Below are 20,948 nucleotides of genomic sequence, written 5' to 3'. Positions count from 1 at the left end.
AAAAATCTGATTGCATTCAGGTGTTGTATAAGTAGATGGGTAGGACAGTAAAAATCTGATTGCATTCAGGTGTTGTATAAGTAGATGGGTAAGACAGTAAAAATCTGATTGCATGTAGGTGTTGTATAAGTAGATGGGTAAGACAGTAAAAATCTGATTGCATGCAGGTGTTGTATAAGTAGATGGGTAAGACAGTAAAAATCTGATTGCATGTAGGTGTTGTATAAGTAGATGGGTAAGACAGTAAAAATCTGATTGCATTCAGGTGTTGTATAAGTAGATGGGTAAGACAGTAAAAATCTGATTGCATTCAGGTGTTGTATAAGTAGATGGGTAGGACAGTAAAAATCTGATTGCATTCAGGTGTTGTATAAGTAGATGGGTAGGACAGTAAAAATCTGATTGCATTCAGGTGTTGTATAAGTAGATGGGTAAGACAGTAAAAATCTGATTGCATTCAGGTGTTGTATAAGTAGATGGGTAAGACAGTAAAAATCTGATTGCATTCAGGTGTTGTATAAGTAGATGGGTAAGACAGTAAAAATCTGATTGCATTCAGGTGTTGTATAAGTAGATGGGTAAGACAGTAAAAATCTGATTGCATGCAGGTGTTGTATAAGTAGATGGGTAAGATAGTAAAAATCTGATTGCATTCAGGTGTTGTATAAGTAGATGGGTAAGACAGTAAAAATAGTTTTCAAGAAATTAAGATCTGAAAATGAATACCCATTGTGTGCAAAGAAGGAAAACTCTGCAATTCAACTACCATTTGCATTTTTGCAAGAAAAAATATAAAATACAAGTTCGTGACCATGATCATTTAATTGGAGTGTTTATATGTCCTGTTGATAACTAACGCAGGTTAAACTTTATCAATCTAAGATTCTCTGATTCACCAAGGAGCTTGTAAAAGATTATCCAGATGAAAAGGTACGAACAGTACCGAATTACCATGAGAAAGAATTCAAGCGATTCAAATGCGAAGAATGGTAAACAAGTAAATGTAATAAGCATGATAATATATGTAGACAGCTTTCGATCCATGACTCACTCTACAGAGCAGTTCTCCAATAATTTATGTGACAGAATATTTTACCAGACAATGAATATTTTTGACACAGTAAAAACGTTAATTTCTGAGGAAAGGCATATATCCATACAATTACAATGGCAGCTTGGAAACGTTTAATATTGTAGCTATACAACCGAAAGAAACATTATCCTGGTCAGGTACAAATTCAAACATATAAAATGCTGAGAATCAGCATGTAAAGGATGTATTTGTCCCTGCTATAGAAGACGACCAAACAAATATGACTTCATTTACAGAGCTGTATGCTTGCATGATTACCCATACTGATATTTCAAAATGTCTACTAATAAGCATTTATCTAGGTAAAGGTAAGTTAATTGCTTCCGTTCTAAGATTATGAAGATCCCAACAGTCATTTGTAAAAACCGAAGTAATCTTTCCTTGGTACATACTAACAAGTAACTCTAACAACGTATATAGTTTATCCCCAAGGCCTATAACCATCACATTGTCATCTTTACGTAACCACGTTCATCTTAATTCTTGTCCCACAGAGAAGTTGGATAGGCGATAACGATGTAATCGAAAAATCTCTATATTCATTCTCCATCATATTTTATCTCAGTTAGGCAGCCCACAACGTTACAAGGTTATTTCATAAACACTCATACAGGCCTAAAAGACAATTGATTTACGCTGATTGTTGTGGCTGTTAACCGGAGTATCAGACACGTAATAAACTCTCATTTTAGTTAGCATAAACAAGTATCATTTTAGGTTACGGGGTGTAGTTGTAAAAAATGTGTACTTGCAAAATATTTAAAACTCGGGCAATTTTGAGTTCCGGGACACCACGTTCACTTAAAATCATACTGATTGCGCCCATGGTTTGTGTTAGAAATGATTGTACTCGTCTTCTCCCCAAAACAAGCTCGTCCTTATTTAATAACAATCAACATCTTTCTCTTTTTGGTTAAGATTAACAGAATAAACGGTGATTGCAACCAGGGTGGATTTGCTGTGAACAACACCTCATAGTTATAGAAACAATCCATGTGTGTTTTTACGCCTGGAGTTGCGGTCAGCGATGGAGCGTTTCTACGTGCAAATGCAATCATTCCAAAATGACTTTTAGCTCGTATTGGTATATTATCACAGTCCCAACGGTTGAATTCAATTTGGACCCTAACAAGATTACATTTGAGCGCATACGAGGGTCTTTGAATGCCATAATTCTGAAACAGATATTCGTCAACAACTAGAACGATATTGCTGTCGATGTTGGCATCACTGGTCATCTGATCCACCACCCCGTCGGCAAATTCAGCAACCTCATCACCGCGTCGGCTAATTCCGCAACCTCATCACCGCGGTCAGAATGCAACACTTATTTGTAATGAGAAATCACACCCTAAACACAATACGCCAAAGTCCTCTTCCGGAGAGATACCGAGTTCTTCGAACTGAATTGCATCTCCGGCAACTAATGATGCGTATAATGTATATGTGACAAATTCGTAAAGAACATTGACCATTTTATTCATATTTGATGTTAGTGGTACAAAAATACGCTGCTGGTCATTTATCTACATTCCTATTTTCTCCCATCCACTTTATGTTCCGATGATGATAAACACATATGATCTGGACTCACGCACCTTTTAAAATGTGAAGTTTAGTTCTATCAAAGAATGGAAAAAGTCTGCCATTTCCCCGTTACTTTGCTGATTATTGTTCCTTGAATTTGGCAACATGAAGTTACAACTCTGTAATCTTTACATCCACGTATTGTCTTTATTTTCGTCTGTATTGATATAGCCTATGATAAAAACAAACTGTACACCATAATCTCGGATACCCCAGATTTTTCATTAATTTCGGGCAGATATTTCACGAAGGCACCATTCAACTTCAAAAAAAAAAAAAAGGATCTTGAATGTCCATGGCGGATGTTTGCAGTTTTCCATTTCGGTGTTCAATATCCACAAGTTCGCGTGGGTGGACGTCACCAGCAACGTGACTGGTAAGCTAGGTCAAATCCGCTTTAGTGGCAAACCTGCATAGATCTGTATCAGTTCCGTGCCTGGGTGCGTATAATGGGCATTTCGTATCCTATTAAACGTTCTTTCGAAGAGATTAGGTAAAACCAACAACTGTTTGCTGGATTGGTCTTCCTTCTTTAACAACATTATATCCACATATTGGTCCATCCGGCCTAGGTTGTAACGGTAGAGACGAGTAAAACAGTGGCTGTCGTCAACCGCCTCGGGGTAAATGATCAACAACTTAAAGTGGCGATACAAGCCCGTACGAATGAAAATACAAACATGTTTATGCGTTGGTACCTATGCTACCCAAAGAGTCCCATGTCATGTTGATGAATTCATGCTACCGATGCAAGATTCCCTTGTGCGTGTGGTCACTGGTGCGAATTCATTACGCATCAATAAACATCGGAAATAATTCAGTGACTGTCTTCGTCGTGGCAATATCAACATTGTCGAGAATTACTCGATTATTGTCAATCACTGGAATAACGTGAGCTGTCGAACATCGCCATGATGCCGTTGGTAACAAATCCAATCTTGTCATAGGCACCTTAATAGTTATTGTCGACATTTGTCAGTTTTCGGTCAATAGCCGGATAAGAACAATACTTATAATCGTCGGTGCTGCGATCTACCCACACAGACGCACCCAAGTTCTACGCGAAATCAGATGTATCTTGGACATTTGCCGTTATACATTATTCATTTTATGTAATATCTTTTGCGCGACAGCCGTAATCCGCTTCCCACTGCCAATATACTTATCAAATATGAATTTCACTTAACAAATGATCTTTCTCGTTCTCGCAGGATAGATAACTGGTAAGATAAAGTACTGACGGCGCACGTGCAACGTCTACAAATGTTCACTGGGTTAACACTTTCAAAACGGGCGATTGTACGGAAACCAACTATTATTAAAAGGATTGTTATGGGTTTTCAGATTCATGATTTGTGTTACATGCGGTATTTATCGCCGCTATACACATTACCGAGGCCATAGCAACTATTTGAGTTAAACTGAATGTACAGTAGGAATTACGTTGATGTATTTTTTTTTTTTTTTTTTACATGTAATATCGCCAGAAAATTTACATTGTGGCATTTACCGGTGAAATTGTAAGAGACTTTTATCTGTACTTGTGACAGTTGGAAACTCTGCATCTGCTTTTCATTTTCACATTTCCGCTGCACTTTCTGGCACACCAAGGATCCGTCTCAGTTGTAATGAATATAAAATATCATTGATTATTTATTTATTTCGATTATACTGCAGGCTCTTTAAACTTCATCTAACATAATTAAAGCGCTTTTTCCGGCTCAGCTATCAAGGTAATGTTTTCTATGTGGTTTAAAATAGTGGACTACACCACGTGATACCTCTAACCATGATTCAGTAATCACATAATCTAACATGTATAGGAATCCGAATTGAACTTAAGATACGGAAATGCTATCCAAACCAAGTAACACTAGCTCTAGTTCAGTGAAATAACAGATTTTGAATGTCAAGAAAGTTAGCTCCCCCAAAACATCTCTAAGAGCGTAGAAGAAATAAATAACCAAATGATTTGACAGAAACATGAGTTTCAGAAGAATAGAAACAATAGCCTCGGCACTGCAGGGCAGTCCATACAAAGTCTTGAAGAAAAATATTGGTAGAAGGTGAAGATAAAGACTTTGTAAATCTCACATATGTACGTCTCCAAGTTTGTTGCCTTAATCTACAATTTGATGACAGTAAACCTTTTGTATATACAGTCGTCCATTCTGCCGTGCCCATGGGGAGAGGAAAATCCTATCATTTGACTAGACCTTTCCTATCTTCATGTATGTATGTATGTATGTATGTATGTATGTATGTATGTATGTCCATTAATTGAAGCCATAGGAAATGAAAAACATTTTATACCAAGAATTGAAACATTAATGTTATTGTTTTCGAAGGGAAATAATGCTAATGTTGCTTAAAGAAATTTTATATGGAGTTACTTCCCATTAAACACAATCTTCAACATAACTACTATAAATCCGTTTATACAGCTATTTAAATATGTTCATTATTATAAGAAATGGCTTTAACTCAGCAGCTTGACTGAGCTCTGAACGATATTTGTATTTGTATTTTCGAAATTGCTTGAGCTCGAAATTCGGTCTTAAGTATAAATCCTAAAATCTAATTTGATTCTTGAAGTGCTCTACACCATTGAAATTTTACACGATGGTAGAAAAGGCTGAGCCAAGAAGACATCGCATTTTATTATTCTAACATATTTATTAATTACGTTACTGAAAGTCAATACTCTCAGACTTCGATCTTCAAGAAAAATCTTTCATTCTGAATGTTCTGAGTATATAGGGCCAGAGTTGGCTTTATCTTAAATTCAGTAAACGAATCTGGGTTTGTGTTATACACAGTCAGCGAATCTGGGTTTTTGTTATACACAGTCAGCGAATCTGGGTTTGTGTTATACACAGTCTGCGAACTTGGGTTTCAAAATATTGTACGTACTGATTACCTTCATATACCCATCTCCACAAACTCAGGCACCCAACCCCTCCATACCATATCTGCATGAAAACGTGACGCAATATCATGCAGGATGTAGAGAAAATGGGATTCGGAGTATCATTTGCATCGACAACAGTACTTGTTTGAATCAAAATGCATGAAAAATGGCCTTTTAGTCCCAAAAATGGGCCATGATAATAGAGCAGTTTTCAAAGCTTTCCTGGACTGTTTAATGTTTTTTCGAGCAAACATTAAACTTCTCATATAGTACATCATATTCAAAAGTAAACAATAATCATGTGTCTTGTATGTAGCAATGACGGAGTCTTTTATTTTTATCTTAGGGAAGTAGTACAATTAAGTTGTGAGAAATTGCAACCCGACCACCATTCGCTGTCATATGGAAATTTAAAAAATCTTAAACATGTAAACCAAGAATTATGCTCCAATTTAATTCCGTTTACAGAAGACGATAGTAGCTTGATGCTTTTGTTCTGGACATTACTTACTGGAAGCACTACACACGAAATTGCAATGCTTTTAATAGATTCTGAAGGGAATCCGTATTTAACATTTACCATTTTAACAGCTTCTGAAATTATTTACTGTCCATGGTGAAATATACAATCAGTAACCAAGTGTACACAATCTTTGTAAACACTGGTAAGCGGAGTTAACAATTCCCATTTAAATATTCCCAATTTTATAAATGTAGTTAATATATAAGGTAGTATGTTTGTTTAAATTTTCTCTTTTTGTCTAAGGCACGTATTTTTGTCTAGGATACCGTGTCTATAATACGCGTCTTCATCTAAACATTTGAGGGAACATATATCGCCAAAATTTTAATCGTGTTACGAAACCGACCCAGGCTGGGTGTTAACTGTACTTATAAAATTTTTCATATAATTCTGGTTAATATTGCATGTTCTTTTTTACTAATTAGTTTTACAGTGAAAATTTGGGTGGTCTGGTTTAAAAAAAAGAAACACAAAGGGACCGACCATTTAATATTCTTGTGTAAGTTGGGACTGGGAATTTATTTCGAGCTGGGATCTTTTTCTTCATTTGCTTCAATTTTTCATTTAGTCACGTAATATAATGGTTATCATATTTTTCACAAATGATGTCGTTCAAAAGTTAATAGATACTCATCGTGGCATTGAAAAAAACCAATAATTACACGTGTTGAAATCTAAGAAAAACAACAAACACGATAACTATAGCACATCGAAGCCACCTATGTCTGGCGTTGTTAATGTTCAGAAGTATAATAAATTTATCAGATGTTTTTGGACTAATACAGCTTGATATGGTGTGGCAGTGAACATATTACTTTTCTGTATGCCTTCATTTTCATGGTTTTCTGAAACATTCGAGGACAGTTGGTTTGGTCCGTTGAACCATTTGAGTACTGTCAGTCATGTCCGTTGAAACAGTCCTGCAATCGTTAATACTAGTTCGATGTGTTTGCAAAAAAAACGCATTTCAGAGTTGTCTGCCGCAAGAAAATGAAGCTACGACACTCACACTCCCCATCCAAAAGATTCTTATTTCGCATTTATGCCGCTGTACAAAACAAAAAAAAACAAAAAAAAAAAAAAACAACATAAACTTATCTGACTAAATAACAGTAACGTTGGCGAATAAAAACATGGAAACTGCACATATCTGAATCGCTACAGTACATGTGTCCAGTATCGTAAATTTTTGTCGTATTTTCAAAGTCACGGTCAAAGGTCAGATTACCGTTACTAAATGGGTTTTATTTCCAAATACGCTACACGCGTGACATAAATTTACCGTACCTACCTGTTAATCTTTAACTGCAGTCCCTATTTATCGACATGAAATTTATCTTCTTGTATTAATATAAACACTGCCAAAAACATAACCAAAAGAAAGTTTGCAAAATCCTGGAGTGAAAAAAAAAAAAAGAAAAAAAAGAAAAAAAAAAAAAAAGACGAGAAATCGAACTAGATTTTTGATGTGGATGTAATTAATAACACTGAAATGTTATCGAGCGCAGGAATCGAATCTTGATGTCGAATTCCGGAGAATGAATTACATGATATGTGAATTTATTAGAGGCATTTGAAATGTGTCCAGTTACACGTACATATATCTATAATTACAAACACATATCTGACGTTTGCTGTACTATTAATTTTTGCAAGGAATATAATTTTTTAAAAAATACGTCACGTAATACGTACAGGCATTCTGAAATTAAATTCTTGTATTCCATGTTCAAAAACAAACAGCTCCAATACCGATCCAGACACACAACACGTCACCTGATCAGTTAAATAGATTATTTTACGTTACAACTCTGAACACAACAAAATTTCAATGAAGTGCTGAAGAGCCGTTACCAAAAATAAAACGAGAAGAGTGCCGTAAAAGTACCTTATACACCCACCATGTAGTAAATGGATGAAGTAAACTTCTGTTACGTTAAACTCTTTCATATTATGGCTACCCTGATACTAAAAGACTGTCAGTAAGTGATGCTGCCAATCAGTACTTTATTAAAATGCTCGATGACATCACTGGAGATTTTGATACTTAGCTCATATCTTGTGATAGACTTACACGTAGGGTAGCGTAAGCGGGATGGTTTACAATTTCCTACCAGTAATTTGTGATTCTGAGTTTCCTGATTGATTCTGTATTATAATAAACGAGTCGAGTCTTGCTTTAAAGGTCTTATGCGTTATAGTTGCCGAGTTCTAGCTATAGAATCGAAGACTTTGTCTTCTGATTTTAAAGTAACAATTCAGGAAGCACAGTGCATAGGACCTCTCTAGCAAGGTACTAATGTTATAGTATTAAGGTTCGGAAAGGTACCAGCATAGAAGGGACGATGAGAATGAGTCTTGGGGTTAAAATAAAATAAAAGAAGCAATATTCTCAAGTTTATTGTGCAACTTTCCTGTGTAATCAACCGTGAGACCGTGAATGGGACAATAATATGAAAGTGAATACATCTGAAAGCAATTCAAACTGATTTATAAGAGAAGTAGACCTCGTGAGTGCCGCTGAATATCTGAATGATGTAAAACTTAAGTGCCTATAATTTCAAAAACAGTACCAAAGGCAGTACTATAGAACCTACTATTTAACACAGAAACAATTTCTACTGGAGTCTAAGTGACTATAACCTTTGACCCCATGACTCCCCACCCAAAGTGTCCGGTTTATACCTTGCCTCGTATGCAAGCCAACAAAAAAGTTGCCAAGGCAGCAGGCTACTAATATACTTTGGGTTTGGTAAATCGCGTAGAAGTGAAAATTTTGGAGACGTTGCGACCCTTAACATTTGCCTTTTGAATACAGAATCAGTATGCATCTCGCTGTGTGAAATGCAAGCGTCCACAAAATACCGCCAAAGTATAGGTAACACAACAAGACTTATTTTACGGAAATCTTCATTCTTCATTCATTGAGATGGTTATCTTGACCTTTGATCTACTGATCCCAAAATTGACAGGTGTCTTTTTTAATCTCGTGCAAACCATCCAAAATGTGCTACGGTATGTGACATTGAACTTGAGTTAAATTTGTTTTCAAACCATTTTCCTTCTTAGAGTCCATATGATCATGACCTTTGACCTTTTAACCCCCAAAAAATAGTATATTCCTTATCTCAAACGCAAGCCTATATAAAGGTTAATTGAGACATGTTTTACAGAACTTACGTACTTCTGTAGAAACACATCTTAATTTTGTAGTCGCTGTAACCTTACTGTTTTGACCCATGAACGAAAAATAAAATACTTCTATGCCTTAAAACTTTAGTCAAGGTTGTGGATAAAGTAATCCAGATATTGTGCAGAAGCCATATTTTTCCGTAGTCACTTAGAATTTGGCCTCTGAATCTAAAATAAAAAGCTGCATTTTTAAGCCCTAATGCAAACTGCTTACAAAGTTTAAATGATGCATCTTAATAGAAGTGAAGTTATTGTGTGTCCATGTGATTCTAACCCCTGACCCGGGAATCAATAGGTTTTCTCGCTGTCCCAAATGCATGCTACTTGAAAGCATGGAGGCATTAGATGGTGGAAAAGTCTAGTTACTATGCGTAAACAAAAAAAGGGAACAGACGGACAGACGTAAAAACAACATGATCCGCATTATGGCTGCGGTAAATTAAAGAAAACAACAGTTAACATTACATGACACTGATAATCCAAAGTAAAATATAATATCCCATTATGCAGAATAATTAAACAAAAAAGTAGTGAATTATACATTAAGAAGTTAGATATGATACCCAATGCAATGTATACAGGAAATGAGATGTATCTACATTTCAGGAGCCTATATATAATAAGGTTAATAGTTAATATGTACTGTAAAGGCTATCAACTATACAAGCCTCCTTTTAAAACAACATGTATAGAAATGGAAATGTTCCATTCTGAAATAATACAATTAAACACGACGTTTAATCGCAAACACGATTTTGTTTTCTCGCCCACAGAGATCACATTTGGAGTAGCCACCAAGATACCAACTAGTATGAAGGACTGATTCTAAGTTAACAGGAGTGAACTGCGTTGCACCGATTAAAACCACGAGAGCCGACACAGGCTTGCGTGGACAGGATTTAAACCAGTATCTCGTGGAGATGAATATTAATAGCCAATTGGGTTCAAGATAAGTTGTAACCAATGTGCACGCTGTGGCCATTATCAGAACTTTTAAAGCGACTACGGTCTACGATTCCCACAGATTTTGTTTTTCATACAAAAAGGTTCATTAACTCGGCGTCTACTGAAATTCAGTGCTAACAAAATTTATTATAGATGACAAGTGTCATAAATTACAAATCCGGCGTTGTCTGATCGATTATCCTTGCCTATATTTCACAGTGTAAGTGAGGAAAGGTTGTGCTCTGAAGAAAAACAGGCTGCCCCAATTCACTAGGGTATAAACTGCAATGTATTGATCCTTAAAGTTTCGCAAAGTTCATATGTATATTCGAAACTCCAAGAAGCTAGTGGGTTCCGGATAACTAGTTCAAACATATTTCCCAACTTGCATATCTTTATATAACTCTTCCAACTTGAAAAATTAACTGCAATTAAACACAAGAACGAAAGCAGATAACTTGTACGGTTCTTTTCCTTCAAATATACTAAGAAACTGCCAACACATAGGAAGATTACATTACACTAGCCTTCATGTATACGTCTTACTGTAGAAATCAGCAGCGTACTAACGAGGGGGGGGGGGGGCCGGACGGCGCCCGAGGTCTTGGGGTGCATAAATCCCTTTCGGCCATCATCGTCGCCCGCCCCGCCCACCCCACGGCGGACGCCATTAAACATAGTACGTCACTGGTTATTCATATGTTATCCAGCTCTCGATCATTAAAGGTCAAAACCAATAGTAATGTCACGTAGCCAATAAAAGTCCGGGGGGGGGGAGGTAAAACTTAAGAATTTACAAAACAAATTTTTGTCATATTTTTTATTAATTGCTTCCGAATTGTCAAATCAAGCCAACAAAAAAAACCAGGCGATATTGCACCTCTGACCTGAACCCAATAAAGCATCAAAATAAAGCATTTAATTTTGATTGAGACTGGGAAAGGTAGGTAACTCAAAAACATTATATTTCGAAAAGCCCTTATGATTACCTCTACAACTGTTGCTCAAAAGAATCTTATATGAAAACAAATCATGAAGATAAAGATAAATTATTGAAGTGTTGGGCTGTATTATATGCGGGGAAAAAAGTTATTTTTAAACAATTTTAAAAAAATATTGTTGGAAACTTGCATTATTTCCATGATCAAGAATTATTTTCCACACCTGAATAATGTTCAGTGGGAAAGGAGTCAATTAACTATATGAGTGGTAAAAAGTTCGAATCCAGACAGAGTTCTACTTTCTTATTTCTAACCTGTCACTATGAATGTATTTATCAGTGAAATGAATCATTACTATTATTCCAGTATCATTATTTAAAACCAGTATGCAACTAAGCTAACACTGCAGTTTAAGTACAATGTTAGTTTTGTCTTATTACATGAAAAGGCAATATACGTGCACGCAGGACCGGATTAAGACTGAGGGACCCAAGGCTAATAGCTCTACCGTCGCTCAACTGTTACTTAAATATGGAATGGAAAACATAATAAAGGGCCTTCAAAATATGAGGGCCTCAGGCCATAGACGTATTCGCCATTGAACCGGCCCTGTATGCACGCCATGATATATTTGATGTGTTTCCGACTCTAATCCGATAAAAGAATGTACGATACATATCACGCATCATGCGACCAGTCACTGCGAAGATCTGCATCCAGGATGAATACTAACTAAACCCGGCTTGTTCTTGCTACAAGAATATTCAGCCCCCACCACATTAACCCAAGTTTGGTTTGGCTTTATTTTGCTTTTGATTGAAAATAGTAACTATCATAATGTGCTCAGATACAATGGCGTGTGTTGAACGAGGTACTAAATATAACCTACGTAGATCTTGCAATCGTGGGTTTAACGTCATTTTTCAGCACGTAATAAAAATAGGCGACCAGTACATCTGATAGTGGGATACCCCAGTAAGAACCAGAAAGATAAAAAAGAAGGTACCAGTATATAATGATGCTGATTTCAGCTTTATGAATACGAGGTTAGTGGATACTTATCTTCCTAATTACAGTTTAATGATCCTCGACTTTGTATTATGATCAATTATAATGTATAGTCACTCTTTATGTTCAACAAATAACCCTGACGACACCCGTCACAGGAAAGACTTATAATAATTATTCTCCTCAAATTATATGTAAATGTAACTAGGCACATTACAAGCAGGCAAAATAATTATAGAATGAAGCCAACTATGTACAACTACATACTTAAATTGAAATATGAATAAAGTGAAACCTCTTCAATCTGGGGGTGGGAAGGATGTGCATGCCCACATGTTACTAACTAGTCTATATGCAGAGTATAATATGAAGTTCGATTCGGTTTATGATTTAACGCCATTTTCATCACATGATAGGTTATACATGGCGGACAGTATATCATGTACAGGAAGAACCAAAGAAATCCAAAAGGAAAGCTGCTGACAAGCTTACTAACATACACACGTGTGTAGTATAAAATATGGAAGACAGTTCATGTGAAACATGTGAATTTAGGTTAGAACGAGGCCAAACTTGCATAAAGGCGGACATGATAAGCCCCTCCCCCATGTTGTCTTTTGCACTGGTTTCTAAACTAGGTTAGGTAGATAGGTTTCCTTTTTAAAAAACATAATAAATATAATAATTAGTATATATAATGATGTCTGCACTTTAAGTACTGGGAAAAACGGTCTCAATTAGATGCACAATTTAATTTCGGGATTTTTTATACATTGTTATTTAAATACTGGGGGAAAAAGTGCTAGGGTCGGCAACGAAAAACAGGGACAGTCGGCTGACCGGAAACGCACGTACTTTATGGCCTTAAAATTTGTGATTAAACTGTAATATAGACTTCTGGGTGACTGCACATGTCTCAGATAAGTTAACTGGGGAAAGGCATAAACCCCCAGTAAGTTAACTCGGATACATTATATACTCCAAATAAATTAACGGGGGGGGGGGGAGCAGTATATGCCCGAAATATTTTAACTGGGGGTAAAGCATGTGCCTCAAATACTTCAACTGGGTGACCGCATATGCCCCAATTAATTTAAATGGGGGACTGCATATGCCCTAAATAAGTTACCTGGATTAGTATACATTAAACTTTGAACCCTATACCAAATAAAATGTGATAGAAGAATTTAAATGAGAGTGCTGGACTGGAAAAAGTGTAGTTAGCATATCTGAGTTTCAAACATAAACATGCTCAAAATGACGTAAGGCTCTAAAACCAAACGTTCTACGCAGAACTAGTATAGACTCACTGGTTGTCTATATCACGTGACCAATAAACAAGGAGATGAATAATCCCCTTCTGCCCCAAATCAAACCTTTCTATGACGTAGGACCCAGTCTAGTCATTCCCCATATGTTCTCATCGGGCGTTATGAGATGGGGTTTTCCCCCGCTATCGTATCAATTTTTTAAATATATTTTTAAATATTTCAACTCGGAATATGCTTTAAAAAGCATAAACATGAAGTGTACGGTAAAAGCGCTTGCTCACACTGATGTGAACGACCTTCAATGATAAATATGCACTATTTCGTGTGCAAACGTTTAGTAAATTCATATACTTCCTATCTGGCAGTAGCGTACTCAAAATTTTGGACCCCTAATATTATTGCGCATGTCTGAAGTGACGTTATATTCATGCTCTACAGACATATCCATTAGTAATATATACAAACTCGTACATTTCCCATAACCTTAAACTAGAAGAATATCATTAACATTGAATACCATGATAATGTCACGTCATAATAACAATAGCTCACATCGTACTGTAACATCCATTAAAATCCCATTGGTTGTATTGGCGCTAGCATAGTCGCTGATGGCGATAAGAACTCACAGATGGCGATTCATTTAAAAAAATAATCTAATAAAAGAAAAGTAATTGAAAAAAAAATTCAGTAGGTACAGGGTCATAGCTGTTATCCAAGGGTCGCGAATCCGTTACCCGCTCGTGTTTGCCCGGATCGGTTGCCTCGGTATGTCCTTAGGAAAAGCACTTAGCTCTCATTTCCTTGGCAATGATGTGTTGAAAGTACCATTTAACAAAACAAATTTTCAGTCATATAATATAATATAATTTGGAGGTTAATTAAATCATGTAATTTATTAAATTATGCACAAGGAAAATTCAGAAACGCATTCAGTAATGACACCAACTTTTATGAAACGTTTAAGAGAATGAGGTGACGTATAAAAGGAAAATAAAAGGCAATAATTGGTAATTACTAAGTTTACCTTGGAACCACATATGGAATGGAAAGTTATAGCGACAACCTAGCCATGACAACTGTAGTATTATATAACGCAATTTTGCAGCTATAGAAATTCTCTCTTTATCACATTAAATAAAACTGATGCAAGATTTTGAATAGTAAATATGCCAAAACATATCGTCTTGTGACATAAATTTCACATCTGATGCATTCCAGTACGATTATGCATCATGGCGAACGTATCCAGGCAACACATAATGACAATTGGTACTCCTAAAAGTAATTAAGATTACCTGACAAGTACAGCTTTTAAACGGATTATTTTGTGACTGCACGTATGAATATAATAATAGTGTTTCATAATGGGTAACAATTCATTTAAACGTAATATTTACTAAATGACATGACTTGTGAGATGTAATAATTATGTCAGATGGTTGTTATAATCCGTAATTCCATTTTACTAATAAAGCGAAAACTTGTGCACCAAACGAAGGCTATGACAACTTAAACCAACTGAATGAAATCTTATTCCAAATGCATACAAGACACTGCACTAAATGATTCTTGATATCACACAAAAAATCACGCCAATTAAATCAAACTTATTCCGTGCAAATAACAAGTATTATAACCGAATGACTTGATGTAACTGAATGGAAACTACAGTATATAAATAATCATCGAATTAAACAACTGTTGTAATTGATTGAAGCTATTAATAGCATAAAAATGGACATTCAATAAAACGAACAGTGATAAAACTTAATGGACATGATTGCATATAAAAAAAAATACGTGCAGTCTCTTTTTCATACAGCAATCAATATTTTTCGAATGACCATTATATCAATCACGTCAGAAAAAGCACACAGGAATAAATAAACATTTACATTTGAAAGATTACTCATCCCAAATGAAACACTATTATTGAATTCTGAAATGATTCAAACGCTATAGGCAAACGTAAATAGCTAATAAAGGATTATAAAAATGGGTCTGCCAAAAATAACAAGTTCATAAGTACATGTGCTCTACTTTCATCAATGTGTCTTGTATAGACCACTCTAACAACTACAGTGCCCACCGACGGTAAGGGAGGTAGCTGTCCGGAGTTTACTTGAAATTCGAATAACAAAATAAATAAACTAGAAAATAAAAAACCACATTATGATAATACTTAAAGAAAATAATGGAATGCACAAGATCTGCAAACAGTTTGCTAAACAACGTCTATTTGCAGACAAATAACTAAATCATTCTCTTTAAAATATTAACGTCATCCATTCACATATGTACCAAAAATGATTTTATCTCCATAGGATCAGGACTGAGATCCGTCTCGAGCGATATCCGTTTCTTCTTATGTAGATGAGACAAAGATGTCTCATATGCTACACCAGTGAATGGAAATAACAAACCGAACTTCACACCGTTCGAAGTAACCGGACAACGTAGTTCCTCGATGGAATAACCACACATGTATCTCTTTTTATGAACGACAATACTCGTACCATTGTACTGCAAATCATTTTTGGCCAAATTCCGTAGTCCAACTATTGAAAAGTCGCAAGGAATGTCGAAGTTTACGGGATAATAGTATTTGTCAAATTTATCAACAGAATGGAATGTACTGTCGTCTACCATAAGCACCATAATTGGATTTTGCAAAACTTCATTTGTAACGATGCTCTGTACTGAAGGATAAGTATAGCGCGATTCTGCTATTACCGACGGACTGACTTTGTATTCTACAGCCAGGAAAAACTCACTCGCTACTAATTTATTGTCATAAACCCCTTGACCCAATCCTTTCTTATCGTCACGTGACATCTGCCTATCCAGCATGATCTCAAGCCACCCAGGCTTTAGACTGGCAACGCCGTGAGGCTGCGCTGAATGGAGAACCAATCTTTTATTTTCGTCCTCAAGAACTGCCATACTGGAGAGAGGATAGTAGTTGGTTTCTATGGGATTCGACGGTCTGGTTCTTCGACCCATCATCTGAAAACCATTAGAATCAGTATAAAATAGGTCTCCATTCTGTACGTCTGACTCAAATCTCATAATTATTTCCTTTTCCTTCAATCCGGCACCAACTATATCAATCTCATTCTTAATATGGAGACATCTTCCCTGCGGTCCGGAGGAATTGTACAAACGAACGCTGTGATAAAATCCAGGAAATTTCAAACTGACCTCGGACACATACTTGCCTTTTGTCACTTGTATCTGGGGTTTGGATGTTAGGAATTCTCTAGCCTCACCAGCCGGACCAAATAAATATGCTCCGCTTGTCTCAGACTTGTAGCTTAGACAACTAGTTCTGAAATTTGTAACTCTGCCGTTTGAATCTTTTATACTTCGTAACCATCCTGTCCTTGAATCGAATTCCACGGTGAGATATGTATTTTGTAAGACAATCATTTTCTCATCTTCGTTCGGGCTTTGAACAGTGATTATGTCATTTCCAGAAGTTGATGGCATAATCTCGAAAACTTCGACTGCATACGGCGACATTTTTATTGAGAATGCAAGCTGAAATCCATTATTTCCGCTGTATTTTGAAATCTGATAGAACTTCCGGTCCCCATGCGGACATACAAGTTTAACATTTTCCCTGTCAACAATAAGGGTAACAATTTCCGTCCGGGCCTTGCCAAGGGGGTTGATAAATATCAAACTCGTCCCATCGTCTCTTACCTTTACTGTCTGTTTCACGGTGATGTCAGCGGATGATGGTCGCATCAACTCTTCCTTCAAGTTGTTAATTTCGGTTATCTTTCCTCTTGACAAAACTGTTACCAGGGTCATCTTTAAAGCAGTGATAGCTCCATAGTGCGCGTTATGCAATCTGATTTCATAATCTTTCGCTACATGAGGCAGGGATGTTCCAGTTATGCCATCGTGGTGAAGGAAAACCCCAAGGTTCCTTCTCGCTCCACGTAAATGCTTTGTTACCTCCGAATACAGCTTGTACTCCTTCCCCATCGTTTTGCACAAAGAATACGCAAACACATGAAATGCATCAGCTGCTCTTAGTATGGGTTCAACTTCTCTGGCAATTCGTTTATTGAATGGACGAGTTGTGAAATAACCGGTCCAGTATCCGTTTTCCTTGTCAGAGTAAGGAAAGAAATCACCACTCAAAACCGGAAAACTTTGACTCGTATCAATAACCGAAGATGATTCTTCATTTCGTCGTACATCAGAAAAATATTCAGCCAAGGTTCCAAACTTTATATTGACCTTCCATTCTTTCTTAGCATTCATGTAGTCCATCAGCTTCTTGAAATTTGTATATAAAACATCCCAGTCCTGGAGAGACTGGTATGAAAAATCCTCCCCAAGTCCCATGTACAGGGTGTCGTATTTGTAGAGATCGGCCGTTATACGGTACTGCTCATACAACGACGTGGCTTTTGCTTCCAAATTCTGTTCGGTTATAGGAGGTGCTTGATCCGTTCTAAAGAAAGCATACTGGTGACAGATATCTGCATCAGGTCCGCATACATCATTAATCCAATAATTTTCGTACGGCATCAAATAAGAGAGAATATCTGTTCTTCCGTCATGATCCCAATATTGTCTCCATTTATACTCCAAGCTTCTTTTCTTCATGAGAGTACCCTTAACTGCTTGATGGATTCTAAGAATTACCATATTTTCAATACCGCTTAGTTTCCATAGATACGGCATGCTTGCCGAATAGCCAAACGGGTCATTTGACCAGCTGTTCTTGGGGATAACATTTAAATTCTCTAAAACCCACTGGTGTCCCTCGATCAGTTGATCTATTACAGACACATAATGGGTGCATGCCTCGTCGGGCATTACCCATCCGCCAAGAACTATTTCAAGTTGCCCACGCGCGATGATATCCCTCACCTGTTGTTTCATAGCTTCGTCACTTTCTTCAAACCACAGATCAAGAAATACCGTCTCTACCCATTGGAATGTTAGATTTCTGTACTGATTCAATTTCTGCACCATTCCGGTCAATATGCTTCGTGTCGCACCTGTATGATACTCTTGTATGGTCCGACCGTAGCCAGGATCGGCGTGTGAAAAAGGCACCAAAATAATCTTGAGTGGTCTTAGGCCAGGACTGTATGCAACCTGCTTATTTTTTACTGGAATGCTGTACCGACCGTTTGGCAGAAGTGTATAATTCGTCTCATCTGGGAGATCAAATGTGGATATAACCTTAGTTCCTGTGTCAAATCGATCAGGGATTTCACATTTTTCACCATGTGTCACATCCTTGCCTTCACCATCTATAATGTTATCTACCATTACTGACTTATGATTACTGAACCATTTGAATCCCGTCCTTACCGCCGGAACCGACATGCTCTTAGCCTTGATGTTTATCCATATATAGAAAGCTAAGAAGGGAATTGTTACAAGTAACACATATTTCCACATTCTGGATCTAATACGAAACATTCTGAACAGATTCATTCTGGAACAATCATTCAGTTCCAAAGACACGTTTTGCAGGAAACCTTAAATTGTTACCTCTTTACTATTCGACTGCCAACCTCCAGATATCCTATATTTTACTATGTTGTCCACCTTTTGCGCTGATAACTAGATTAATATTTCTGGCAAATAAAATTCCAAAACTTATTCAAAGATTCACTAGTCTGAATACCCCAATTCCTCGTCTCAATAATAGCCGTGACAAAACGTGACCGTCATTCATCCAGTTTAGAACCCAGTCAATTCGATGCGTGTTTGGCAAAGACAATGAACCATTACTGTTTAAAAGGAATCCCTTAATGTCAGGATCACTGACTAAAAGCTGGCGTCCGATCCGTATTAAAATGTTCTCCAATGTCCGTCATTAATACAAGCATATAACATCCTCCAGGCTAGCAGGTGTGACTAAGTGGATCAATACGTAGTATCACCTGGAAAAAAAAAATGAAATGTCAGAGGCGATCTCATCAAGAGGCCTGCAACCAGTGCGAAATGTTACAAGACTTTTGGATATTAAACACAAACTCATAAAGTTGACGCTGCCACCCAACTGTAATATTGTTCGCCAATATATGTGCCTCAGTATTTCATAATATTGTGTATCTTGTCATTTGCTAATGCACGTGTTCAGCTATTTATTAATACCTGTGCCTCGTTAATTGATAAACATTGCCTGTCTCTACGTGCCAATACATGTGTTCCACTGTTTGATTATACCCGTGTCCAGTTTTTTTGTGTGGCTAATACATCGTGTCTCTCAATTCGCAAATATGGACAGGACAAGTACACTAAAAACTTATATTCCTGGTCTATTCTTGACCAAGTGATTGCGGAAATAACGCCGATTTCTAAAACATAGTGCCCACATAAACCCTAATGCGTGAAAATAGCGCATCCTATTTTCAAGTCCAAGCTTTATTACTTCATAAAATCCCTCTAATTTTCATAAAATTCGCCCATTTTCGTATGGGCAGTCAAGTTCCACCACCCCAAGAATTTTTTTTTTCTGTTTTAGAATAAATAGGGCCTGAAATTATTGAAGTTTTCACTTGATTAGTCGCCACAATAACATACGTATAATTAATTTCAAAGCCCATAAAAGTACCTAATTCACTTCAACTGCATACACGCGTATGATTTTTATTCAAAATTATATATCTGGCAATCCCAAGAAACTGAGATAATGTCTTTTTCGCCCCATGCAACATACAAAAAGAGTTTAGCTCGTCTGAAACGATTCTAATTCTTTTCCCAAATACATCTGATGCCAAAAGTCTATGCAATATTTTAAACTGTAACCATCTAAGGTTTGGGCATTTGGTAGCTTTAATTAGTAGCAAGAACAATTGCTGCCAGTGGTTATTTTGTAACTTACCGAAGTTGCCATTTCATCGTTTCCAATAAATTTTTCATGTACACATTTTTTGACAAAACAGTGATAATAAAAAGGGTCTCCTGAATGAGAGTCATACTGACATTCCGAATTTATCTTTGTATGCCTTCATAGCTATAACGTAATGGTATACACTGAAAAATATTTAAGTCTGTAGCATATGCATACTGAGGTATAGCTGTTAAGATTGCTTCTTTTACTTTGCTCACACATTCAGGGTCTTTAGTTAGTGAATTATTAAAGTTCCATACTGATTTTCTTTTTCTTTCCTTTTTGGAAAACTATCTTCATTTTTATAAGAGATTGATCATTCCTATATCCTGGTTCAACGCTAACTTTCCATAATTGTGAACAAATCTTCTGGCACAGAAAGAAACCCAGTATCTCTCGTTTCACTGCATTAACTTCTCTCTCTCTCTCTCTCTCTCTCTCTCTCTCTCTCTCTCTCTCTCTCTCTCTATATATATATATATATATATATATATATATATATATATATATGTATGTATGTATGTATGTTTCCTTTGACCCTCATTTGTGCTGCAGAGACCCCCGAATTTTTAATTCTACCCCAGTTTTGATACCAATTTTTTT

The 20,948-nt window shown here is 36.6% G+C and overlaps 1 protein-coding gene across 3 annotated transcripts in view; it reads right to left on the bottom strand.

Annotated features, from left to right (window-relative positions):
• Positions 1 to 8,499: 8,499 nt before the first annotated feature.
• LOC149799970 (alpha-mannosidase 2x-like) overlaps positions 8,500 to 20,948 on the bottom strand; it is an 89,105-nt gene continuing 76,656 nt past the window's right edge. For all 3 annotated transcript variants that reach the window (XM_089959490.1, XM_089959491.1, XM_089959492.1), the window contains one exon: positions 8,500 to 19,392. In XM_089959490.1, the coding sequence (XP_089815616.1) occupies positions 15,764 to 18,940 (3,177 nt within the window). In that variant the 5' untranslated portion in view covers positions 18,941 to 19,392 and the 3' untranslated portion in view covers positions 8,500 to 15,763. The remainder of the gene's footprint in view (positions 19,393 to 20,948) is intronic.

The sequence above is a fragment of the Sinohyriopsis cumingii genome, chromosome 5, assembly GCF_028554795.1.
Source record: "Sinohyriopsis cumingii isolate HCF-2022 chromosome 5, ASM2855479v2, whole genome shotgun sequence".
In the NCBI taxonomy this organism is placed as follows: Eukaryota; Metazoa; Mollusca; class Bivalvia; order Unionida; family Unionidae; genus Sinohyriopsis; species Sinohyriopsis cumingii.
Note: the sequence above shows the minus strand (reverse complement) of the source record. Positions and strands in the feature narration are given on the sequence as shown.